This window comes from Haliotis rufescens, unplaced genomic scaffold, assembly GCF_023055435.1.
Source record: "Haliotis rufescens isolate VD_foot unplaced genomic scaffold, xgHalRufe1.0.p SCAF_3, whole genome shotgun sequence".
NCBI classification, from domain to species: domain Eukaryota; kingdom Metazoa; phylum Mollusca; class Gastropoda; order Lepetellida; family Haliotidae; genus Haliotis; species Haliotis rufescens.
Genome location: NW_025964001.1, coordinates 7822694 through 7849982, shown reverse-complemented (window position 1 = coordinate 7849982; position 27289 = coordinate 7822694). Strand labels below are relative to the sequence as shown.

Below are 27289 nucleotides of genomic sequence, written 5' to 3'. Positions count from 1 at the left end.
CAGAAATAGTGTAAATGACTGTGTAAACCAAAGATGTATATAAAACAAGCTTGACAACGGTGTTAGCAACCCCTAAAGCCCCCCTCCTGGGTTGCACAAACTCACTTTTCCCCTTTACGGAAACACATTAAATGGCCTGGCCGGGCCAGTGTGCGACATACGTTTGCAGTCAGAAAGCGCACGTTAAATCTCCAATATAAGTAAGTAAGTAAGTAACGGTGTTAGAACCTACACTGAAACGTCGCTCTTAATTGTAATAAAGAAGTTGTTCATAAATCCATAAATTCTATCCTTACTTAGTACTCCAACTTCTAACTGCCTATCAAAGAGGCAGGGTGTATATTAACATCTATATATGTCTTTGTGCAAACACAAGATGACTGACTTCCAAACCAATCTCATTAAAATCCTATCTTCATGTGGAGAGGTGAGGTGAGGTGAGGTGAGGTGAAATTGGGTTTAACGTCGCGTCCAAGATTATTGCACTTATATAGCGACGTGCATGCACGTGTATGTGTGTGTGTGGCTGCTTGTACTAGTCCGGACTGATGCCGATTTATAGTGCTAGCTCACTGAGATACCATGCCGCAGTTTAACATGGATACCCCACTCAGACACAGTATACTGACTCCAAGCCGACCAGTCCTTGTTTTAGCCCCTTAATGCCGAGCGCCAGACAGGGTAACAACAAGTACAATCTTTTAACGTCTTTATGTATGACGCGGCCCGGGATCGAACCCTGGACCTTCCTCACTCCGGGCGGACGCTCTACCACAAGACCACGGAGGCGGTCTCATGTGGAGAGGTCTCCTATCAGAGTAAAAAAATTAGATTTGAATGAAAATGACTTCAAAAATAGTTTACTTGCCATGTTTGCCTCTAAATTCAAGAGCTCTCTGACTACATCAATATATATATACTCACCAACAAAAGAAACGTGCATACCATACATGTTGGTTAATATATGAAGAATTTCTCTTATTTAAGAGATTTTAGATTGGTTCGATGCACAAACGAACATACTGTTATGTTGTGTGAACCGATGCCCATGAACGCATCACATGTGACGTCATAGATCCATGACTTGAAATGCACCATTTGACTCGTGCAGGATCAGCATGTAAAGATTGGAAATCATGTGCAGCATATCGTGATAAGAATAAAGACACTATGTGGTAACACTTGACCGATTGTTAGTTTTGTTATTAAGCTGTACACATTGGAAACATCTCTTCTTCATGTACACAGTTCTATATGTTTCAGTAGTTTTAGTGGTGAGTATACATTTACAAATCTAGGTTTTATTACAAATGTTCTTGGAAAGTTCATGAGTTTCATAAAAATTCTATCTACCGTAATTTTAATTATTACCGACATTACATATGTCCTTTCATTTGTGTAACATCATTTTGGTTTGAAAAAATCTGAAAATATTTTTCATTTTCATTCTGGAATCCTTATTCAAATTTCACTTTCAATGATAAAAGAACAGTGATTCATTGATGTGCTCCATCAGGGTCTAAGATCCCGACCCGGCATTCTGAGAGCGTTATTCAGATATTTACTGCTGCTGATGAACACATTATGTGGTGATGGTATTGAATGGAAAGTAATTATTTCCCAGTGACATGTGACACGGATGTAGATCTATGTAACTATGATCGTAGATGATGATGCAAAATGTATGCAAAAATTAGACCAATAACAACTAGTGTAAATAAATTCTAGTATTATTTTATGACTGGGTGTTACATTCTGGTTTCTTCGAAGAAACATGCCGACATGCTCACATTATTGATCGAGCCTTATAACCAAACGAATGTGAGACCAAGGCTGTGATTGGTTCATATGTGATAATGTTTCAAAGTTATGAAAAACCTGGACACAGCCGGCACTCTGTATGCACCTTATATACATGTACATTACGTGTACATTATTACACGGTTATTCGAGCAATTTACGGCAAAAGAGTGAGTGAGTTTGATTTTCTGCCGCTTTTAGAAATATTCCAACAATATCACGGCGGGGGACACCAGAAATGGGCTTCACACATTGTACCCATGTCGGGAATCGAACCCCGTTCTTCAGCATGACGAGCAACGCTTTAACCACCAGGCTACCTGACCGCCCCTCGAACAATTCATAAAAATGAAACAAACACAGATTTGAGTGAATGAAAGATATATGTCGTTCAGATTTACTTGCAGTGGTTGCCATCATTGAAATGGTAAAGGCTATCAAACTAAGATTTATTCTATACCCTCCGTAATTACACTATCTAAACAATGAAGTTTCAATGGGTATATTTAGGTCTCTCACGGTTACTCAAGTCTTGATTAAATACTGGAAGCTTTAGTTTCTGTTGTTATTTCATTACACGTTGTTGTTGGTTTGTCGTTTTACGCCGCACTCAGCAATATTCCAGCTATATGATGGCTGTCTGTAAATAATCGAGTCTGGACCAGACAATCCAGTGATTTATACCATGAGCATTAATCCACGCAATTGGGATACGATGACATGCACCAACCAAGTCAGCGAGCCTGACCACCTGATCCCGTTACTCGCCTCTTATGACAAGCATAGCCACCTTTTACGGCAAACATGGGTTGCTGAAGCCTATTCTACCCCACATCTTCACGGGTGTCATTACACGTGGTTGGTTTGAAGTTCGAAGACACTTCATATGTTATCTTACCAATGACAAGCGGAGATGAGTATTAGATCAAACAATGAGGCTTAAGTTTCTTAATTCTGTGATTGGATTTTATGTCAACATAATGCCAGATCTGTATAGGCTATGTTTTTCACAACTGGAGCAAAAGGCAGAATGGTTACGACAAAGAAGTATAATGATATATGTATGTATTTAGTTACAATCACATGCAGACGGATACAATGTATCATGAACGTAATTGTTTTATACAGTTTATTTGTTTTAACACGCTTTTTAGGGAATTTCTTCATGAATTCTTGGGAGCCAAGGGTTACCCCACACTGCTTCCAGGCTAGCGGTATATCGAGGAATCACTGTATATATTACCTGGAGCTAAGCGATTGAGTGAGTGAGTGAATATGGTTTTATGCCACTTTTAGCAATATTCCAGCAATATCATGGTGGGGGACACGAAAAATGGGCTTCACACATTGTACCCATGTTGGGAATCGAACCCTGCATGGTCCTGGCAGTATTTGTGTTTTTCATTTATGGTGTAGAGAGAAAGATGTCTTTTATCATGATAACAGCCAACATTTGATGATGTTGGTATACATCAGATTTGCTGTGCCATTTCAATTCTCAGATATTCATTTATTAATTAAATACTGCTTTTAGACAACTGTGTGAGACTCCACAACCCTCAAATAAAAGAAAATTGAAGGAAATCATTTTTTAGAAAAAACACAATTTCTGTATTCCACATTCTACAAACTTACATATTCACCACAAAAACATCTGCATAGAATATGTGAAACTGTCAGACAAACAAACTATCATCTGTGTACAGATGGCAAACTTATGAATAAATTTTCACAGGATTGCAAAGGTGTTGCATGTTGTATTGTGAACTAATGGGCAAAATAATCAACAACATTCTCGCACCACTTTCACATGGCTGGAGAGCATTATAAATAATACTGTGCTTCAAAAGATGGAGCATAAGTGACGAGCGAACGCTTATGTATCAAGCGATATATCTAAGACTAAAGGATGAGGTAACTCATATGGGGAGGAAACACTTTCTAAATATTGAAAAACAAATTACTGTATATATGATTTAATTAAAGATAAATAACAGTGCATTTAGTGCAGAAAAAAATAGATGTAAATGTTTCTTAACAATAATTAAAACTTGAAATAACTTACCTTGAGTGGAATTTTGAGTTTGATCTCTTCTAGGATACCATCGAGATTCGTAGCGGTGCTCCTCTGGTGTAATAGACTTAAATCCCTTGGACGTCCAGGGACATCCACAATCAAATAAGCTCTTTTGGTGGATTTCAAAATCACAGTAGAACCCTGCACAAGGTAAAATGTTCATCAGTACCATGCATACAATTATCTTGACTGGAAAAGTGGACTTCCTTTGCCAAGTGTCATCCATCCCAAGAAACATCTGAACACCACTGACACTGGATTCCTCCATCTTGCAGGGACTAGCCCTTACCCTATGATTGTCCTAAGTCCTCTATTCCTAAATGGATAAGAACAGTGTTATTCAGAGGAACTTTTGAACAGGTTATTCTTCAGGACATCCAAAATAAGTAAATTGTTATTGCATTTCTTGAAGCTTGAAGAATTAATTAATTGATTTCTTCTTCCATTCAAATCACAACTATGTTGAAACTCCATATTTCATTGATTTAAGTGTGAAGGGCTGTCGACAAATGCCTCACCAAAACATTTGCACATAAACTCAATAAAAGATTCTCCTCATCCTTTGAATGTATCCACATCAGACATGTATTCATCTCATTCCTCCACACGAATGTTCATGTATCAGTGGCCCCTCTATCAGGTGGGCACTGCACAGCTATATATGCCGTGGAGCCCACTGATTGACACAGCCCTCAACAGCCCACGTTAACAGCTTAAACACTGAATCACTCCTCCAATCATTGGCCACATCCCCATTTATTGCAAACACATAAATATAAGGATGGTGCAACCCTGTGACAGACTTTCCAACTTCCCCATACCGGTGACTTGGTGTGAGATCACAAACCAAATTACAGCCTATTTATCAAGTCCAATTCTTGTCATATGAGAGTCCCCAGAGGTACTGGCAGAAACAAATACCTCGGTCTCAAGCTGTGTCACCTCATGCAGGTTTTATCAATGTGAGATTCAAAACTGTTGCCCAGGATTCAGAACTGTTCACATCACCAACTCTAATCTCTGACTACTGGTTTAAGCAGCCCGGTGAGAAGCCTTGTGCTATACACTACTGATAAAAGTTGTCCAATGAGAAGCCAGTCCTCGAATGCTTAATGACACTTAGCTTTCATCAATTGTTGCTCCTTGAACGGTCAAAATGTAGACTAAATCAATAACAAATTCCTATTTTGAAAACATGAAAGGGATGGCTATCATTTACAAAGTTTAATTGTTTATTCTGTGAATTAATTGCTACGCTTTTCTAGTATAGAACCTGAGTCACTGATATAATAATAATAATAATAATAATAATAATAATAATGGTATTTACTTATTCTAAAATACTTCAGAATGCTTGTTTCATTTGATTTTCAAAATGATATAAAGCAAACTTTAATAAAAGTTTCTATTGATAACTTTGCTATATTCTTAACAGTATTACTTATCAAAATGCATCCATCACACATTGCACATTTCATTGTTTTGGCACTGAACCATTCTGACATAAACTTTTCAAATAATTACTTTTATACACAATGGGATGCAAAACCTGAACCAAAGGAGTCAATTTGACAAAGGAATGGAATGAAATGGAAATCGGAGGCTCTTCACATCTCCATCATTAGTAGGCGTGGGTGTCAATTTGTGACATATTGTGCATAAACATATGTCTCAAGAGAACGCAAGGCAACACAATATCCCATTAAACTTTGAATGCACTATGTTTTACTTAAGCTTTGTCTCTGAGTTGTGTGTCTACATCAAGAGCATGAAAATATACACATAACAGTTCAAAAGTATAATGTCGGATAAAAATCTTAATTCCTCAAGTTTGTGAGGGGGGGGTAGGTTTCTCAATATTTGATATAGTAACTAAATGAAACCGATCATGTTTTCATTCATATGCTGTTAGCAGTTGTCATTAAATGCATCCACTAGGGATGTTTCCATCTTAGGAAATAACTCTTTTATCCGACATCAAACTATTGAACTGGTCCCTTATGACACCATTTTTATGAGAATGAGTGTGCGAGGAAGTAGTTTTACAGAGCTTTTACCAATATTCCAGAAAAATCATCATGAGAGACACCAGACATGGGCTTAATTCACATGTACCCATCTAGGGAATTGAATGAGGGTCTTTGACGTGACAAGGAAACACTTTAACCACATGGCTACTTCACCACCACGCCATTTTAAAGATCATATGACAATATTATGTGAGTTGCTCCCCTATGAGCACATACATGAGGAAGCAATGCTCGTATGTTTGTTTCTTGTGTTATGCTGCAGGTAGAGATACTAAACAAGCTTAAGCGCCTGTCAGATACCATCTATAGCTTACAAGTTGTTTCAAAACGTATCTACTGAGCGAAAACGAGTTGGATGTGTTTTGAAACAAGTTGTGAGATAAATAGTATTTGACAAGAAGTAGTGTTTCTTACATACCTTAAAATCACACAATATTAGCATCAAATCAATGCATATATTGTCAATTCTTATGATCACTGTTTCAATTTAATTAAGAAATAAACGACGAGTTGGAGTTCTTTACTGTACAAAAAATTCCTGTGCAGCCCTGAGTGGTTTATTCTCCCTGCAGTGTTTTATTGTACCATAAACAATGACCACGAGTCGTCTATTTCTTATATGATATATCAACATTGTGTACAGCCTCTTTAAGAATGATGATAAAATGTACAAGCTTTAAAAATATACACCCTTATTTAAATAATGATGACTCCCTCAAAGAATCCGACCAGAGCAGGTCCACCTCTTGTCGGACAAGTCCATTTTATGTACAAGTGGGTATTTCCCGCATATTCTCACATCGATAACCTGTACCTTATCTCCCAATACTGATTATCATATCTCTCTCACCTTTGGATGTGATCGTTTGGTCATCATGTTTAACTGCGTTGCCCAGCTACATCTAAGGGGGAAAACTCACTAGACACTCCCTTCTCTAAAGTAACATCGTCCAATATACGATGTCATCAAGTTGCAAGAACATGTTCGAATCTCCAGAAATAATGTCATGATAGAACAATGTTTTATCGTGAAATATACCACACATCTTTCTTCATGATTTATTACGTAGCTATGTTATATTACATAATACAACAATCATGTCTCAGTGGTGTGATAGAGCTTACTGTTTACCACTCATACCTAGCATGACCCTCCACCAGATAATGCAAGCTAGACAACATTAACAAACATTTATTAAACACTCTGAAAGTATAATGATCACATGGGGATGAAAGGGCTACATGTAAATTGTGGCTACTTTCTGTAGTAAAAATCTGTAAATGAGTGGCCTGTGAATAAGGTGGCCTGTAAATGATGTGGCCTGAAAATGTGGGCCTGTAAATGATGTGGCCTGAAAATAAAAGGCCTGAAAATAAGAGGTCTGTAAATGGGGTGGCCTGTAAATGAGAGGCCTGTAAATGAAGTGGCTTGTAAATGTTGGCCTATAAGTGGGGTGGCTTGTAAATGATGTGGCCTGTAAATGAGGTGCCCGTAAATGAGGTCTGTAAATGGGGTGGCTTGTAAATGATGTGGCCTGAAAATAAGAGGTCTGTAAATGGGGTGGCTTGTAAATGAGGTGTTAAAGTGTCCCGTAAATGAGAGGCCTGCAAATGAAGTGGCTTGTAAATGAGGTGTTAAAGTGGCCTGTAAATGGGGTGGCCTGTAAATGAAGTGTAAAAGTGGCCTGAAAATGAGGTGTTAAAGTACCCATAAATGAGTGATTCGTAAATGGGGTGGACTTGAAAATGAGGTGTTAAAGTGGCCCATAAATGAGTGGCCTGTAAATGAGTGGCCTGTAAATGGGGTGGACTTGAAAATGAGGTAGTCAGGGACAGAATATCAGTTGTTGATAGTGTAGCGGGCATACATTTTCCAAGTCTTGAAAGGATTCGAACCACAGACCTTCTGATCCGAGGTCGGATGCCTTATCCACCATGGCCATCAACGTTGAGCCTACGTTGGCTAAATATCTTTGCCAACGTTGTAACAACGCTGACCCAACGTTGGGCCAATGATATTTAGCCAACACTGGCCCAACGTTGTCAAAATAATGTTGGCCTAACGTTGACAGAACACGTTAGAATAATGTTTGTTTTATTATAAAATACCTCCCAGGCAGCCTGAAATGTTTGTACCAATCTAGTTGAGACATGAGGTTGCAAGCAATACATTCTGCAAGCTGAATTCACTTTGAACACTATCCATGAAAGAGCAAGTTAATGAAATGCACTCTCTCTTGGCTTGGTACCTTGGGATAGTTTGATTTAGGGCCAAGAAAAAAATCAAAATGTTCTTAATTACATGTACAATTAGATTATATAATATTTATTTCCAAAACAACTTTCAAGGCTATGTGCAAATTGTTCACAAATGTCTCAATACAATTAACAGAGATTTGATTTTCCCACATGTTTGCAAATTAAAAACCATGAGACAATCAAGCCTTGCACAAAATGAAAACATTTAAATTTTTCTTGTATTTACCCCATACATTCAGCATTGAGAACAACACTGAGACAAGCATAAAAGTCAAAGCATCGAATGTCCTAAGATCCATTTCCTTGATCCATTAAAAAATATGACAGCAACAAAATGACAATTGAATTCTGGTTGAGGTGAAATTTATTTATTTGTTAAATAACAAGTCGGAACTGACAGGCTGAGTGGCTGAGGATCCCTTTTAAACAGTCCTCAAATGAAGAGTCAGAAGAACTAATCACGGGATGATCTTCAACTGTATCCATGTGCCTTGGCCACTGAATAAAACAATGACACAAATGTAATATAATGAAAAGGCAAGGGATATATTTTTAACATAAACAAAAAAAAAGTTCACCTTCCTCTTATAGAAAATAATAATTTGATGTTTAAAAAAAAAATAGTTTTAGCAGCGCTCCCTACCCCCAATGGTTATGAAACTGTTAAACGTGGGAAGGTGGCATTGACAATAATACCATGATGCTCTTGGATCATAGGCAGAAAAGCTTTTAACATTGAATTGAACAAGGCAAAAAGCGAGTAGGGCTCACTAATAACACCACCCTCTACTTCAACATACCGGTATTTCTAAGTTCAAAACGTAAAAAAAGCAATACTTTCTCAGAAAATCCACTAATCAAAATCAAACTTGGATTCCCAGTTGGAAAAGAATCCATGTAATATTTCTCATTAATAGGTCGCACAAATGTTAAAATAAATAAAAACATTTTAAGTTCAAAACATGTAAGAAAATCATATTTCCTTAAAAAATCCACATACCAAAATCAAACTTTGCACTGTACTCTCACAACCAAACACCCTCAGAAGGACAGACGATTTTCCTTGGTATAACTTTATACCCCAAGCCTTTTAGATCGGGGGTATAATTAATTCAGAATTATCTAAAATTTAATTCTTGATGATGTTTACACATTATTATCATACATGCTTTCTGTCAGTGATGTACTTTAAGGAAATGAGTGAGTGAGTGAGTGAGTGAGTGAGTGAGTGAGTGAGTGAGTGAGTGTTCCAACAACTCTCTGCTGCACCAAAAACTCTCCACACCCCCACCAATATCAAATGACTACTCCCTGGTGCCAATCATACCACACTATTATTACCTCCCACTTTACTGCCTTTATAATAATAACAGCCCATTTAAACAGGGCAATATATTCTCTCATTTTCCTTCCGGTTCATGGTAAAACATTTGAGGTAACTGTGGTCTGAGGCCATCTTTTTAACCGTAAAATTGCCGCAAGCAAAAACAAAGTTAACTTTTCAGTGGAGTTTGCATTTCATTTTTCACACGTGAGAATAGAAAAAACCAGTGTTCATTTACAAATACCACAGTCAGTATTTTTTAGATAGTCGTGTGGTTGCTCGCTGTCCGGTGACCAACTGTTAGAACTAAGGTCGGCACTGCACCTCATACGATATGATGCACATTACGTTGCACTCACGATCTTGTCCCTATCAAGATCTTGTCCTCACGATCATGACAAACCAACAGATACCGACAAACACAGTTTTGTTTCGTTGCTACTGTGCTATATTTTGCAAGCAATCAGAATGACATATTAATCGGCTTCGTTCATGAAGTTACTGAAAATTATGTTTTCAATTTCTGGAAAATAATTACCCGTGCTGATATTTCTGAATGAACAATGGTTTTTTTTCTCTCGGGTACTGTCTGAACATAATAAGAAATTAATGAAACACTTACCTTTATATATTCGAGGAAACAATGACACCGATGTCTGAGCTTGTGTCGCATCGTCTGCTCGAAGAAAGACCCACAAAATCAGCGCCCTCTATGAAAAGCTGTCAATTTAGAGTAGCCTCCTTTGAATATAATTTCTGAAATGCTACCTGACGAGGTAACAACGTTGGGCCAACATATGAAATCCGACCGCGACGTTGCCAACAATTGCCAATGTTGGGCCAACATCTGAATGCTATCAGGGTATGTTCGCACAGTTTTCATTTAAGGTTGGACAAATGTTTCTGACAAACCTAGAAATGTAATTGGGGCGAACCGGGATTCGAACCCACAATCATAGGTTTCTGGCGTGCCCAAGGGATGCAACTCTGCACAGCGAATTGCGGCGCCTTAGAGGACTGGGTCACCCGTGCCCCTAACTGAGAGTGTGACCTCAGCTTATGCACGAGAATCACTTGCTTACTTGACCTGTTAGACATTCCACCAGTTGCTACTACACCATGAAAGTTGTCATCAAAACAAATTTTAAAAATAGTTTTCCAGGTAACTTTTTTCACAAGTGTTCAAGAAAGTTTTAAAAATTGATTTCTATTAAGGCACAGGCAAACAATTCAAGGTATGTAAATATGATTACATGAATTTGCATAATTTGAAGATAATTGAGCAAAACAGTGTCCCAAAAGTTAGGTTGACAAACCATACACTTAATCTATAAATATTGAGTAGCATCAGCTACACTGTATTGATTTCCTTACACAAAAAATATCAATAACGTTGCATGAGATATTGATCCTAAGATTAGACTTTAAAGCAAGTATAAATTAATGAAAATGATAAATGACTTGCAGCATATGTAATGTGCAAAGAATGTCTGCACGATAGTGTCATCTTACAGAGCTCTATAGTTCTACCAGCTGTTATCATTCATAGACAATCAAAGACAATTACAATGACAATTGCAATATGCTAAAACACTTTTGTGATACTTACTATTTAGAATAATCAATGCGCTATGAGGAATTATGCATTATCTGTCCTGAGTGAAAGAATTCTGTTAATCCTGAGCGTTTGGCAAGGCTCTTACAGCATTATTCATGAGGGACAGAAAATCTGAAATTCTGAGTTTCAAGAGTGTTATTCTGTATATTACTCACTGACATTTTAAGTGAAAAAAGAAGAAAAAACCCTGCATTAAGTGTCAACTCTACAGAGAAACTTTACAGAAGGCAGCCTATTGTCCTGATGATGTATTGTTATAGTATGATTACAGCCAAAATATGGGATTTATGCCTATGATGTAATAGAGGTATGGTATTTGAAGGTATTATTGCAGGCATAGGGCAATAGTCAGACCATACAGCGATATCACGAGCATCGATCTATGCAATTGGGATACGATGACATGAATCAACTTTGTCAGCGAATCTGACCACCCGATCCCTTCAGTCGCCCCTCATGACAAGCATGGGTTGCTGAAGACCATTCTGAAGCCAGTTTTCTTACTGAAGCCTCATACCGTACAACGCCTGAATCTGAATTAGTGCAAGACTTTCGCAGTTTTGAACAGATTTATGACGGAAGGTAATTGGGATTAATCTAATACCTCAGTTGCCAATGTATGGTGAACTGTTGAAATAATCACCTGTCAGACACAATGTTATTGGACTAAATGAGATAAATTGGTTGTTTTGCTGAGCAGTGAAATGAAAAAAGATAACATTATTAACTCTGCACAGCGAATCGCGGCGCTTAGACGACTGGGCCACCCGTGCCCCACTCCTCAGTTCAATGTGTCAGCCGTGTTACAAATATTGTCATGTGTGGGATCAGCAGATGCAAAAATCTAATTACTTTCTGTAATTCTGTAATTCCTCTGTACAGCTCTACCTTTGGTTAAGCAGATAATGCAACAGTGGTAACAACTAAAACATACATATGGTTGTAAAGATTTGACAAACTGAAGAGTCGAGACTTCCATGCAAAGTTTCAGATATTTCAAGTTGAAAAAGGAAAATTGTTTATGAAGACAAAAGACAATTCACTTTGGTTTAAATGTGTTCGTATAGCCTTGGGCCTCCTGGTCAGCTAACAGCACCACAGCTTTGCATGGAGCTGCATACACTAGAATACCAGTTCAGAACTAAATGTTTATTTGTTTAACGCCGCACTCAGCAATATTCCAGTGATATGACGGCGATCTGTAAATAATTGAGTCTGGACCAGAACAATACAGTGATTGACAACATTAGCATCGATCCACGCAATTGGGATCGATGACATGCATCAACCAAGTCAGCAAGCCTGACCACCCGATCCCATTAGTGGCCTCTTACGACAAGCATAGTCCCCTCTTACGGCAAGCATGGGTTGCTGAAGACCTATTCTACCCAGGATCTTCACGGGTACAGAACTAAATGAAAATAAAACTCACTTACAATAGGTAAGCATTTTACAGCCCATCTATGGAAAAGGTTGATAGCAAAAAATACCAGCTGGCCATGGGTACTTAGCTGAACTGAAGGTGCATATGAGCTGTCTGTGGCATTCTACAGTTCCCCAGGCTTTAGTAAGATTCAATAATTGCACATCATGAAAATCCCACAAAGCAAAGTAAATATCCACAATTTTGTCTGCTATGGAAAATATTTTTGTCACTCTTTTTGGGGGGGTAAAAACCCAAACATTATAAAACTGTTCAATTGTAACGGGTTGTTAATGAATATTCTATAAATCAAATATCAAAAAGAATTTAACAAGTCCACATGCACCAGTAACTACAAAAACTGTTAAAAAGAGTCAGCAAATTGAACAGGCAATGACACACACTGCATACAGTTTGTCTTATCTTCTGGTTTTCGATAGCCTCATTGTCAGAATGAGAAAAGTATGGAAATGTGGGTCTAGGGTCACTACAGCTTACCCTTGCATTGATGCAATGTTGTTGATCAATAGAAATCACCTAAATACATGAGCAAATCAATCTATCCGATTACCCATCTCAGTAGCTTTAATACCAAGGCCTAGTGCCCGTGTCCCTTCTGATCAATGCTGCTATGATTACGGATGTGCTTAACATCTTAACTGGTGTGTTTGCAACTATTGAGGTAATACAACAGCTCTAAAAACAGCTTGCTATGTTTTTATCATGACTTTCGGAAAGCTGAGAAATAAGGTGAAATTATGACCAACAGCTTATGTAATTGGGTTTTTGTTCAAAGGATAGGCACTGGCCGTAGTATCTACACTTGCAGGCTCACAAGTCACGACCTTGGTGAGTGAGCTGGGTTTAATGATGCTTTGAACAATAATTCATTTAAATTACATTGTGTCAGATTCATGCATGAGAAAACCCAGAATGTGACGTTTACCACTTTCGTGAAACCTGCACACTGAAACGTGTTGCCTTTGATGACTGTGCCACTGGTGATGCCGACAAGTGAGTAAATTGGGTTTCACTCCATGGCCATCAACATCAGGGCCTCATAACCTACTGCTCTTCTTCACTTGCCGCCTTGCTTCACCACTTGCCACATTGCTTCACCACTTGCCACATTGCTTCACCACTTGCCACATTGCTTCACCACTTGCCGCCTTGCTTCACCTCTTGCCGCATTGCTTCACCACCTGCCACATTGCTTCATCACTTGCCACATTGCTTCACCACTTGCCGCCTTGCTTCATCACTTGCCGCCTTGCTTCATCACTTGCCGCCTTGCTTCACCACTTGCCACATTGCTTCATCACTTGCCACATTGCTTCACCACTTGCCGCCTTGCTTCACCACTTGCCACATCACTTGCCACATTGCTTCACCACTTGCCGCCTTGCTTCACCACTTGCCGCATTGCTTCAACCACTTGCCACATTGCTTCACCACTTGCCACATTGCTTCACCACTTGCCACAATGCTTCACCACTTGCCGCCTTGCTTCACCACTTGCCGCCTTGCTTCATCACTTGCCGTCGACTTGCTTCACCACTTGCCCCATTGCTTCACCACTTGCCACAATGCTTCACCACTTGCCCCATTGCTTCACCACTTGCCACAATGCTTCACCACTTGCCGCCTTGCTTCATCACTTGCCGTCGACTTGCTTCACCACTTGCCCCATTGCTTCACCACTTGCCACAATGCTTCACCACTTGCCGCCTTGCTTCATCACTTGCCGTCGACTTGCTTCACCACTTGCCCCATTGCTTCACCACTTGCCACATTGCTTCACCACTTGCCGCAATGCTTCACCACTTGCCGCATTGCTTCACCACTTGCCGCATTGCTTCACTACTTGCCGCCTTGCTTCACCACTTGCCGCCTTGCTTCACCACTTGCCACAATGCTTCACCACTTGCCACATTGCTTCATCACTTGCCACATTGCTTCACCACTTGCCACATTGCTTCACCACTTGCCGCCTTGCTTAACCACTTGCCGCATTGCTTCACCACTTGCCACATTGCTTCACCACTTGCCACAATGCTTCACCACTTGCCGCCTTGCTTCACCATTTGCCACATTGCTTCACCACTTGCCCCCTTGCTTCACCACTTGCCACATTGCTTCACCACTTGCCGCCTTGCTTCATCACTTGCCACCTTGCTTCATCACTTGCCACCTTGCTTCATCACTTGATGCCTTGCTTCATCTTCACCACTTGCCGCCTTGCTTCATCTTCACCACTTGCCGCCTTGTTTCATCTTCACCACTTGCCGCATTGCTTCACCACTTGCCGCCTTGCTTCACTACTTGCCGCCTTGCTTCACCACTTGCCGCCTTGCTTCACCATTTGCCACATTGCTTCACCACTTGCCCCCTTGCTTCACCACTTGCCACATTGCTTCACCACTTGCTACATTGCTTCACCACTAGCCACATTGCTTCACCACTTGCCGCCTTGCATCACCACTTGCCGCCTTGCTTCATCAATTGCCGCCTTGCTTCACCACTTGCCGCATTGCTTCACCACTTGCCACATTGCTTCACCACTGGCCACAATGCTTCACCACTTGCCACCTTGCTTCACCATTTGCCACATTGCTTCACCACTTGCCCCCTTGCTTCACCACTTGCCACATTGCTTCACCACTTGCCGCCTTGCTTCATCACTTGCCACCTTGCTTCATCACTTGCCACCTTGCTTCATCACTTGATGCCTTGCTTCATCTTCACCACTTGCCGCCTTGCTTCATCTTCACCACTTGCCGCCTTGTTTCATCTTCACCACTTGCCGCATTGCTTCACCACTTGCCGCCTTGCTTCATCACTTGCCGCCTTGCTTCACCACTTGCTGCATTGCTTCACCACTTGCTGCCTTGCTTCACCACTTGCCGCCTTGCTTCACCACTTGCCGCATTGCTTCACCACTTGCCGCATTGCTTCACCACTTGCCGCATTGCTTCACCACTTGCCGCCTTGCTTCATCACTTACTTCCGCATTGCTTCACCACTTGCCGCCTTGCTTCATTACTTGCCTTGCCAGTTTATTCAGGCCTTCATCGATATCGTGCACTATCTGTTGGACACTGATCCTCATTGTTGTAGAACCTCACACAAGTCTCCTCTGGTGGTCGTACAGCCACAGTCATTCTGTTCATTTGATCCCCCTCATAACAACCCATCATTCTGACAAGCATCTGGCAGCTCATAAGCTTATGTTGTTAATACTGTTTTCAGAAACCTTGCTTTAGAAATCTGTTTTTATTTTCTATTTGTAGAATTGACGACTGGGATTAAAAGCCTCAATTAAAGTGAAGCTTGAAGTGTTGAAATGTGAAGATTTTAGTGTTACACCATGCAGCCTAAGAGAATTACTGATGATGACGCCCCAATTTGTTCAAGTGGTTCATACCATAACAGGCTTATCAAAAATATATTTATCACTATTACTTGCTCATTTTTTCAGTGAAATATTTGTTTTGGGTGAAAATTGGAAAATGTGTAGCTTAATTGTTTTGGAGCTATTGTAAATGTTCCATTCTTTTAAAATATAATTAATTTGACCTTGATTTGACCTTTTCACTTTGACCATATTGAAAACTGAAACTTTATATGGTCATCACTCGGCCTTTTCTTGGGTAGGGCTCAAAACATGTTCCGTTTCTGACAATATTTTAGATTTTAGTAAAATCTAAATATTTTTTACATTTGTATACTTATCCTGCATTACTCCGTATTGCATTTACTGCTGTCTTTGACAGAGAGACGAACTGTGTGAGATCCAGCTGCTGAAGAAAGTTGTCCCAACCAGCCCAGGAGGCAGCGCCCTCTCACAGTCGGCACGTGACCCGGAAGTCATGACGTCACACCAAAAGACATAACTGCTTTAAACATAACATCTGAAACTTCGTGGGGAGGTAGCGTAGCGAAAGGGAGGGCACTTAGACTTCGTAATGCAGGATAAGTATACAAATGTAAAAAATATTTAGATTTTACTAAATTTTTTAACTTATCCTGCATTACTCCGTATTGCATCTTTATCAGACGGCATGGCCGGTGGGCATACCTGCAGATGTGAACCATATTAAACCCTCGTCAAGGTCCGATGAATCCGCACCGCATACAAGTGATGACCGGAACATCTACGACCATTCCTGTCTTCAGGAAACAAGAGTCGATGCAAAAACGAAACGCCCGAATAGGTAACCGAAATACAATGAGGCGTGTAGCCAAAATATATAACTTACCAAAGAGCGAAAGCGAAACACAGTAGAGCCCTCTAATCTGAGGCGATAAACACCAGAGAGTTCGACGGGCCCCGCTCGGGGAATCGAAGATTCAGCGGCGTCGGCGGCAAAATCTACGACCAATCCCAAGAGCGAATGCGAAACGCAGGAGAGCCCTCTAGGCTGGAGGCAAGGAACACCGGTGAGGTCGACGGGCACCGCTCAGGTATCAGAGAAGCAGCGGTGTTGGCGTCGGCGCCGGTGTCCACATCTACTACCATTCCTGTCGTCAGGAAACGAGAGTTGATGCAAAAAGTAAAACCCGGATAGGTGACAGCAATAGAATGAGTCGGGTAACCCAAAACTAAAACTGACCTAAGAGCGAATGCGGAAAGCAAGAGAGCCGTCTCGTCTGGGGTGATAAACACCAGAGAGGTCGACGGGCCCCGCTCAGGGTATCGGAGAATCAGTGGCGTCGGAGATAGATGACCTGTTGGGCTACAACCAGGGACCAAAACTGTGAACGCCGGCGACAACTTTCAAGGCTACATCACGGAAGTTGTGGTTGGTGAAGGCGGTGTCCGATCGCCACGAACAGGCTTCCCTGAACGACTGGATGGAACAGTATACCGTGAAGAACCAGTGTAAATACGATCGCCCTGATCTCATTTTATTTGAGGTGATAGCCTTTGGGGGGAGGGTCCAATCCGGCGGCTCATAAGCTTTAAGGATGACCGCCCGGAGCCACAGGGAAAAGTATTCCGGCTGACAAACGACTGCGACGCAGGGGAGACCGGCAGAAAATGGTGTTTCCTAGACTTGCGGCAGTCTTTAGATCGTAGAATAACCTTCAGTGCCCTTACTGGGCATAATGACGCCCATCCTCATCCTCGGCACCCACACTGGACGAGGGGGGAGGGGACAAGGAATGATCTATCAGGCTGTCCTGGGAGTTGAGTCTTTACGCTGACGTCCCAGTACGGTCCATGATGAACGGCGCCCTGGGTACCGCATTCGAACCGGGCACGGGAGACGTCGAGGGCGTGCTGTACATGGACTCGAGCGGCAGTAGTCAAAACCAGTAGAAACACCCGTCTTCTACTTAAGGTCGTAGAAGGAAGACGAGGGGAGTGGTTCGAAGGGCGTTGAAGACCACATTCAGATCCAAAGCAGGCGGTCCGAACTTGGCCTTCAGGTCTTCAAGACTGAACGAGCGCAGCCAGGCCCGTAGGTCAGGAATTATCGTCTTTCTCCGATCGTCCGGGATGGCCAGAACGGAGTAGATGGCGACCAGGTATGTGGGGGTGGTAAGCCCTTCAACCGACGGGTGCTACGCAAGTACAGAAGGAACTGATCCAGGATCTGCGGTGACGCTGTCATCGGATCCTGGTGTTTGTCAGAACAAAATGCCTGGAACAAGCATCATTTATCAGCATACAGTCCCCCTGTAGATGGACGGTGGGCTGAAGCAATAGCCTTGGTCGCTCTAGCCGAATAGCCCTTGGCTTTCTGCAGGTGTGTCAGGCGTGCAGACGATAACATGCGGGTATGAGGGTGTGGCAACAGACCGTGTGGATGGAGCAGAAGGTTGGACCACACCCGAAGTTCCAGGGGTTGTCTCTGGCTATGTTTCGGAGGTCGATAACCCAACTTCTGGCTGACCAATAAGGCGAGACCAAAGTCAATGGCAGGGGTCGAGTGGCCTGGATCTCTGAAGAACCGTGGGAGGGAGAACCGGAGTCGGAAAAGCGTACGCGCGTAATCCTTCTCAGGAACGATGGAAGGCTTCGACTGCCACAGCGGTCGTACCCGGCACAGGTGGAATGGAAGACGACAGCTGGCCATATTCAGATATGAGGCAAACAGATCTAGGGATGGGGTGTCGACCGTTTGACATAGTCTGGCCTGAGGCGCCGGAGAGCGTGAGGCGTCGGAGAGCTTGAGGCGCCTGGAACACCGAAGATGGTGATTCTCGGGGGCGCCGGTCGAGTTTGTAGTGCCGGGAGAGGGGCGAGTACTCTGGGTCCGCAAACACCACACTACGGTGACGTCGTCAGTGGACACGATCAACAGGGCGTGACCGAGAATGCACTGTCAGCAAGTGACGTCCTGGATAAGCCTTTATCTCGAGGCTGTTGCTGTGCCAATGGTGTTGATCTCTGGATCACAGGTGGTCACAATGTGGGCTGGTGTGGGCCACTAGCCACTGACAAGGTGGCAGGGGAGGTAGTCAGCAACAGGGGTCTGCGATTGCGTACCGTCGGTACGATTCGGAAAAAGGTGTGATCACCTGCGAGCCAACCTCAAGTAGACGAAGTAAACCAGCTTCACAATCGACCGCCGGGGCATCGACGTAACTGGGTAGTAGGAAGTCGAGGCAATATGGCCATTGCACGAAGTAATGAGATCGTTTTCATCCCTGAAGCGGCGTATAAGTACTCCTGTTCTTATATCGAGGTGACGATGGAGGACGACAACACGATACGAGGCAGGTATGCAACAGGGGTCAGTGGGACGGCCGAGGGACCTTAAGTATCAAATCGACACTGTGTCCGGTAGTCAAGGCGGAAGATAGGAAGGTGTCGTAGTCGACAAGATCAAACCGGACGAAGGAAGGCGATCTTTTCCATCCCTTGAACGCCTATAGTCGCTATCGTTCTTATAGCGAAGGGTTGATGAAACAAGGTTCCTCGTGACAGCCGTGTTGGTAGAGGAGGTCTATTGTTTCCAACAACCGTGCATGGATGGACTGCGACAGGCGCCTGGTTGAGTGGTAGCACCAAGCGTACAGGTAGACATGGGAACCAATCTGTAGAAATACATGGCACCCCTTGCCATGGTAAGTTGACCTAATTCCGGTCGGAGCTGTTGACAGTCCGAGTACTTGACACGTGACATGTAAATCACTCTGCGCAGTAGCCGAGAAAACCGCCTTGGAGTCGGAACTGAGGTGCAAACTCCACACACAGACAATCCTCAATGAACTGTGTGAGAGACGATCAAGTGGTGTACCCGAGTTTTGCGATAAAACACGGAACCCCATGGGCGTCGTGGAAAACCCGGGGAGCGCCGAGGAAGAGTCTCTTTCAGGAACGCTGGCGCTAGGGTAGGGTAGAACAGCGTTGGTGTCGGCGATGTCGACGAAGTAAACTCTTTGGAAGTGGATGTCGTCGTCGAATCTGATACAGACGCTGTTCACATGACGCTCTGTTTCGATGGAAACCCGCAGGTCATCCTCCGGAATCATAGCGCTTTAAACGACGGGATTATGGATAACGTCTCAGTGGGCAAGTTGAATCAGACAAACTGTCTATTGGTTGAAAAGATTCCACCCAGGAAGTAGAACGATAGTCACGATCCCGAAGACCGACGGGAGAGTAGCGACAGGAGCGGCGACAGTTGTTTCACCATGCTTCTCCGTGATCGTTGATCTGAGCTTGATAAAGCTTGTTGATCTGGGCGCAGGAGGTCATCTTAGGCGCCGGATATATCATAGGCGCTTCTTCCGTAACTCTTGAGGCGCCGGAGTAGTCAGAGGCGCCAGAGACATTAGAGGCGTCGAAGATCTTGAGATCAAAGACCTCAGAGGCGCCGGGAGCGCCGAAGACATCAGAGGATGCGGAGGCGGCGGAGCGCGGAGACATCGGAGGCGCCGAAAGCGCCGGGAGCGCCGGGAGCGCCGGGAGCGCCGAGACATCAGAGGCGCCGGGAGCGCCGGGAGCGCCGGGAGCGCCGAGACATCGGAGGCGCCGAAAGCGCCGGGAGCGCCGGGAGCACCGGGACATCGGAGGCGCCGGAGACATCAGCGTTGACGGTGTTGGAGACCGTGAATAGTCGTATGTCGTGCCAGGGGAGGCAGACTCTACGTTGGGAGCGCTGGAGCCGCCGGTGGAGTAGGAGACCGTGAACGGTCATATGTCGTGCCATGGGAGGCAGACTCTACGTTGGGAGCGCTGGAGCCGCCGGTGGAGTAGGAGACCGTGAACTGTCGTATGTCGTGCCATGGGAGGCAGACTCTACGTTGGGAGCCGCCGTTGGTGTTGGGAGCACTGCGAAGCTCCGCTGAGCGCTGCTGCCGTCAACGTAGGTGGGGGTCGACGAGCACGTTGAGCGAGGTGTGTCCTGGATACTCGCATGAGCTGAAGGATCACAGCGACTGCAACATCGACACTGCCTTGTGAAAGTACAGGGCGTCGTACAATCACGGCAGAAAGGGGCGGCCCGACCAGATTTGTTCCTGCGGCAACAAGTGCAGCGAGGCAGAAAATCTGGAATTTAAGCAAAACATAACCATGTGGCAAAGCCACAAAGTGCAGGAAGCATAATGTGATTCAGAAACTTTGTATTTCAATGAAGTTTATGAGATCAAACAATAACGCTAAAAGGTAGCGAAAAAGCATAGCTTTAAGCAAACACATAACCATGTGGCCAATCACAAAGTATGGGAAACATAATGTGATTCAGAAACTTTGTATTTCAATGAAGTTTATGAGATCAAACAATGACGCTAAAAGTTAGCGAAAAAGCATAGCTTTAAGCAAACACATAACCATGTGGCCAATCACAAAGTATGGGAAGCATAAAGTAACTCAAAAACAGTATATTTTATTAAAGTTTATGAGATAAACAAGTACGCTAAAAGGTAGCTAAAAGGTAGCGAAAAGGCAAAGCCTTAAGCAAACACGTAACCATGTGGCAAAACCACAGAGTACGGGAGACATAATGTCACTCAAAAACTTCGTATTATATTGAAGTTTATGAGAAGAAACAATTACGCTGAGAGGTAGCGAAAAGGCAAGGCTTTAAGCACACCAAAACAACATACATAAATGTAATGTATTACCCAAGCCAAAGAGAGAATTCAAAACGCAGAACACGAATTACGTGGCCACGTGGTGAATGGCCAAAATGGCGGGAAAGAAAACAAAATGGCGGGAACAACATTGCGCCCGTAAATTACTGTGACGTGAGCCACAGACGAGCGATAAACGTTACAATTTACGAATGGGAAGACCCTAAGGTCACGGCCCATAACAGGTAACAATGTAGCAGCATATAATGAATGTAGAAACACGCAAAATATAAAAAACAAATAATAAGCTTTAATTTCCACAAGGGATACAAAGTACGTCCGTCCGTGGAGGTGACAAAGCAGTTATGTCTTTTGGTGTGACGTCATGACTTCCGGGTCACGTGCCGACTGTGAGAGGGCGCTGCCTCCTGGGCTGGTTGGGACAACTTTCTTCAGCAGCAGGATCTCACACAGTTCGTCTCTCTGTCAAAGACAGCAGTAAATGCAATACGGAGTAATGCAGGAAAAGTTAAAAAATTTGACCTTTATTTGACCAAGAACTCAAAACATTATCAATGAAGATGTAACTTCACATGCATGTTCCCACAATGATGACACCAGTTCAAAAGGTTGGAATCTGATTTTTATGTTATGAAATATGGTATTTCTTCAAATGGTTGTGGGATTGAACACGTTTCACTTATCAAAAACACATTTATGACCTTGTATTGACCATGCTCTAAAAAGGCATATTTAGCTCTGTAAACATGGCAAACTACTTCCCTGATATTGCCAGGCTGAGGGAGATGAACTTTGTCATGCATGTTTCTCCTTTTTCACAATAATGCAGAAAATATTTGAATATCATCACTGACCGCAACTTTTGTTAAGTGTCTGTGTTGTTTTAAGCTGTGTTTACTACATATCCAGGTGAGCTACAGTGTCCTTGCACTATTTGTTAGAAATGAAATTCACTATCAAATAAGGTATGTTGCCCAGCTGGTTTCTGCTGTTCTGATAAATTAGTCATCCGTTCATCAATCACAAAAAGAGAAGGTAGATGAACGAGCCTGGATCTCGGTCACTCAGACATATAAACAATTAGTGTAGGATAACGCACAGTATTAGCATTGTCTAAAGCTATCAAACAGTCATTCACCCTACCATCAGGATATATTAAGCAACTGAATTATCACCCATTAATGCTGTTCCTTGAATGATCCTATCCTCAAATGTGAAATGCCGAAAAACATTGTGTTGATACATAAACATTTGATACTGACTTGAGATTATTTTTTAGATCAAATTGTTTAGTATCTATAAAGAAGCAGTCGGGTATTACCGAACAGCTAACACTATATCCCACCTAATTTCTGCCATGTTCCATTCCATTAAACAACAATGAAAGGGAAACAACACTCCAACACTCAGTCCTCTAGCCAGCACAGTTTTAATTAGCGGGGCGGTCGGGTAGCCTAGTGGTTAAAGCGTTCGCTCGTCACGCCGAAGACCCGGGTTCGATTCCCGACATGGGTACAATGTGTGAAGCCCATTTCTGGTGTCCCCCGCCGTGATATTGCTGTGATATTGCTGTAATATTGCTAAAAGCGGCATAAAACCAAACTCACTCACTCACTCACACTTTAATTAGCCCCGTAATCACCAGATGCCAATTAGTGTCACCGACCCACAAACATGGCTTTGGATCCGCGATCGTGGGAGGACCTTGTTGACAGCAATAGGCAGTCCCTTTGAATCATTGCATTTGATTGCATGATGCTTACTATAACCTTTCACCTTGCAATTCGTCTCCATGTGCAAATGTGTATGTACAGTTATGAAGTTTAGTATACAGCAAATACCTGTACATATTAGGTTTGCAACAAGGACGTTCAATTCATACGCTCAAAACAGCAACGACCCTTATTTTTCAGGCAAATTGCATATAAATACAACAATTACTACTCCCTTCCTGTCATCCATGTTTCATGGCATAAACCCTACACCTCTATTTGTCTATTCACGTGATGCCCAGTTAATGACTTTATTACAAGTATAAGTTGTGCTAGAACCACTCAGACTACCTGACAAAGACTATGCAAAATAACTCAACATTCACCCCTGTCTCTGGATCCATGAAGATTCAGGGAAGAAAAGGTCTTCAGCAATGCATGCATGCCGTAAAAGGCGATTATGCTTGTCGTAAGAGGCAACTAATGGGATCGGGTGGTCAGGCTCACTGACTTGATTGATGCATGTCATCGTATCCCAAATGTGTGGATCAATGCTCATGATGTCAATCACTGGATTATCTGGTCCAGACACGCATAATTCACCCATATCTGGGCTTGAAGTGCCTCTGTAAAAATAACATACTTTATTCAAAGGACTAGCCGATAATACACTGATTGATTGCTCACTGCTATCTAACTAATGACTTGTTTTTAAAGAATCTTGGACATCATGAATATTGTTGTCACATGTGCATGTGTTATCTCAGCTGACCAATGAGACATGACACCAGTTGAGAGACAAACATGGGTTATAATATCCGGAAACGCTATATATATTTAATAACATCAGATTGTTACAAAGACAGGTGACATCGAACAAGTTTCTTTGTACAACTTCAGATGTATGTGGTATTGTTCCTTCATGTGGATATTGACGGATACATTCTGCGAACAAGGTATCTGCCTGATATTATATATATATATATATATAACTTTTGTCGGTTGTAATTACAATATTCATATTTTGTTGTCATTCATTTGTTGAAGTAAGAACTTGGGGGGCCTCAAGGTTTACTGATCCAATGGTTCCATACATAAAACATAAATGGTAATAGCAATCAGTTGGTTATGGTTATTATTATTTAAAATATATATAGTAAAGCTACAATAACTTGATCTTGGAATATATTATTTATGAGATTTAACCTGACTGGAGGACAATAAGATCATGTCACTGGAGGTTTATAAGTACATTCATACAATTGTGTTCCCCTGTGCTAAAATATTACTTAAACTACAATAAAAATGTGTATGTTTTTTTATGAAGCGTTATTTCATGGAAGAACAATTTGCGAGGGCAGGTAATTGCTCATGGAATAACTTATTTCAACATGTCCAATACAGATAACAATCAAACAATGCTGTTGTTTTAAAAAAGTTCATGCATGTTATTATAATGGTACCCTGCAGTGTTATTAAAGTAGTATTTACATCCGGTGAGGTGAAATTGGGTTTAACGTCACATCCAAGATTATTGCACTTATATAGCGACGTGCATGCACGTGTATGTGTGTGTGGCTGCTTGTACTAGTCCGGACTGATGCCGATTTATAGCGCTAGCTCACTGAGATACCATGCTGCAGTTTAACATGAATACCCCACTCAGAAACAGTATACTGACTCCGAGCCGACCAGTCCTTGTTTTAGCCCCTTAATGCCGAGCGCCAGACAGGGTAACAACAAGTACAATCTTTTAACGTCTTTTTGTATGACGCGGCCGGGGATCGAATCCCGGACCTTCCGCTCTCCGGGCGGCGCTCTACCACAAGACCACGGAGGTGGTCCGTATACATTGGGATGTTCATGTGGACCCTTGTTCAATGATATATTGATATTAAGTCATTTCTGTGATTCTAATTAGGATCTGACATCTTGGATTATCGACTGCATATCATGTTTTGTGTTTCTTTGGACAGTTAATACACCACATAAATGTATTAAATTATCAGCGTTTGTCACAAATGTATCCAAACTAATAAACCATACAACCAGTCATCGTGATGTTGAGGCCAGTGAGACTTTTTGGGTACAAGTGAGTGAGTGAGTTGGGTTTAACACCGTTTTTAAAAGTATTCCAGTCATATCACGGCGTGTCAGCTTAATGTGGGAGGAAAGCCCGAAGTGATGCAGGTCTCAGACGTTTACCACTTTGGTGAAACCCATGAGCACGGGTATGGTGCTAACAAACCTAGACACATAATCGGGGCAAACCGGGATTCGAACCCACAATCAAAGGTTTCTGGCGAGCCCAAGGGACTAACTCTGCACAGCGTATTGCGGCGTCCTAGACGACTGAGCCACCCGTGCCCCCCCTTTTGGGTACAAAACAACTGGGGGACTTGTGAAGTATTTGTGTTGATTGGACTGTACAGTCCATATATGGCCAACAAAGCCTTCCATTATGGTTTAGAATTGCGTAATGTACTAAAATAGACATGATGGTATTTCAGAAAGGTGTATCCCAGTTCTTGGCCAGACTTGTTCACTAAGCCCTTTTATTGCCCATATACACATTACATGGAGGGTTGCAAGGTCTGTTGTTTGTCTTTTCCTCTGTTTGCTTTTACATTTAATTCAATTTACATTTTCAAAGCGGACCATCAGTCCACTGGAAATAGCTGTCACAATCAGCGATTTGAACAAACATATTTACAAAAATAAAGTTTGGTTTGGTAACACCACTCTTTATGTTCAAATCAAATCATAGTTTTGCAAACAATCTTAATTTTGGAACCTAAAGAATCCATAAATCACACCATAAATTTAACAGTTTTAATCAATGGGAAAAGTAAATGTCAAGTTTTTTATCATTTTTTGTTAACTTTCACATATGATGTCAAATTATACACTTCAGATGACATTCAGATTTGATTTGATTTGATTTCAAACTGTGTAATATCTACACAAATTTATAGAAATAACATTGAGCAAAATATACAACATAACATGAAGTTTTGCAAACATCATCTTAAATTGTATGTGGGATGTTAATCAATACCTCTTACAAAAAACAACAACTGAAAAATCATTCCTTCTCCAGTGCCTGAAGAAATTAAAGAAGTACACACTGACGCGTGAAAAGTGATAATACGTTCTTAAAATTTGAAACTCCTCCACCAGATTGGTCTTCTCGCATCTGTAATCGTAAATGGTAGGCCGTGAAACATAATGGGCTGACTGCCATTTCAATCCTTAAATCTGCACGGCGAAAAACATATCACGTCCCTAAATCCATGGGTGTAATTAGTTTTGCTGTGGGAGTGTGTATTCAGTCACCAACACGTAACAGTGAGAATAAGGCTTTTAGGAGAATTGTTTGCGTTACAGGATAGTTGTAAAAAAATAGTTTGCAAGATATTACTTGTTCAAAAGAGCAGGGTCATTATTTCATGATGAAAGAAACTGTTATTATTATTCAAATGTATCTAATATTAAATATCACTGATGTTGTCAGAGTAGGGAAATGCAATTGCGTGTTTTAATACAGGTATAATTTGTCTTCATAATAGCCAGTGTTTCACTGGGCCCGATTTTGTAATTTCTCATCATCCTGAATATCCATAGCAAAAACCAAATAAACCAATTATTCAACTTGGGTAATTTCTCATATGAATGGATAGTCAGGTTAGGTTTATTTATGAGTATCCTAAAAAATATATAACACTTATCCAAAGTACATTAATATTTCAAACAGATGTGGATGAGTGAGTGAGTGAGTGAGTGAGTGAGTGAGTGAGAAATATTTAGAATATTTTCACATATGAAATATAACCCGACCGTCGGGCAGGCAGGTATTTGGAACGCTGACATAAATCTCATTTACCAACAGTATATGATGTCACTGGTGTCAGTATTGGGAAACAGTTTTATCAGTCAATGGAGTGAGTGAGTGAGTGAGTGAGTGAGTGAGTGAGTGAGTGAGTGAGTGAGTGAGT

General features: G+C 42.0%; 1 protein-coding gene across 1 annotated transcript in view; it reads right to left on the bottom strand.

Annotated features, from left to right (window-relative positions):
* LOC124140988 (leukocyte tyrosine kinase receptor-like) overlaps positions 1–27289 on the bottom strand; it is a 228648-nt gene that overhangs the window by 138781 nt on the left and 62578 nt on the right. Inside the window, exon 4 of the mRNA XM_048403314.1 lies at positions 3866–4018. Coding sequence (XP_048259271.1) covers positions 3866–4018 — 153 coding nt within the window. The remainder of the gene's footprint in view (positions 1–3865; positions 4019–27289) is intronic.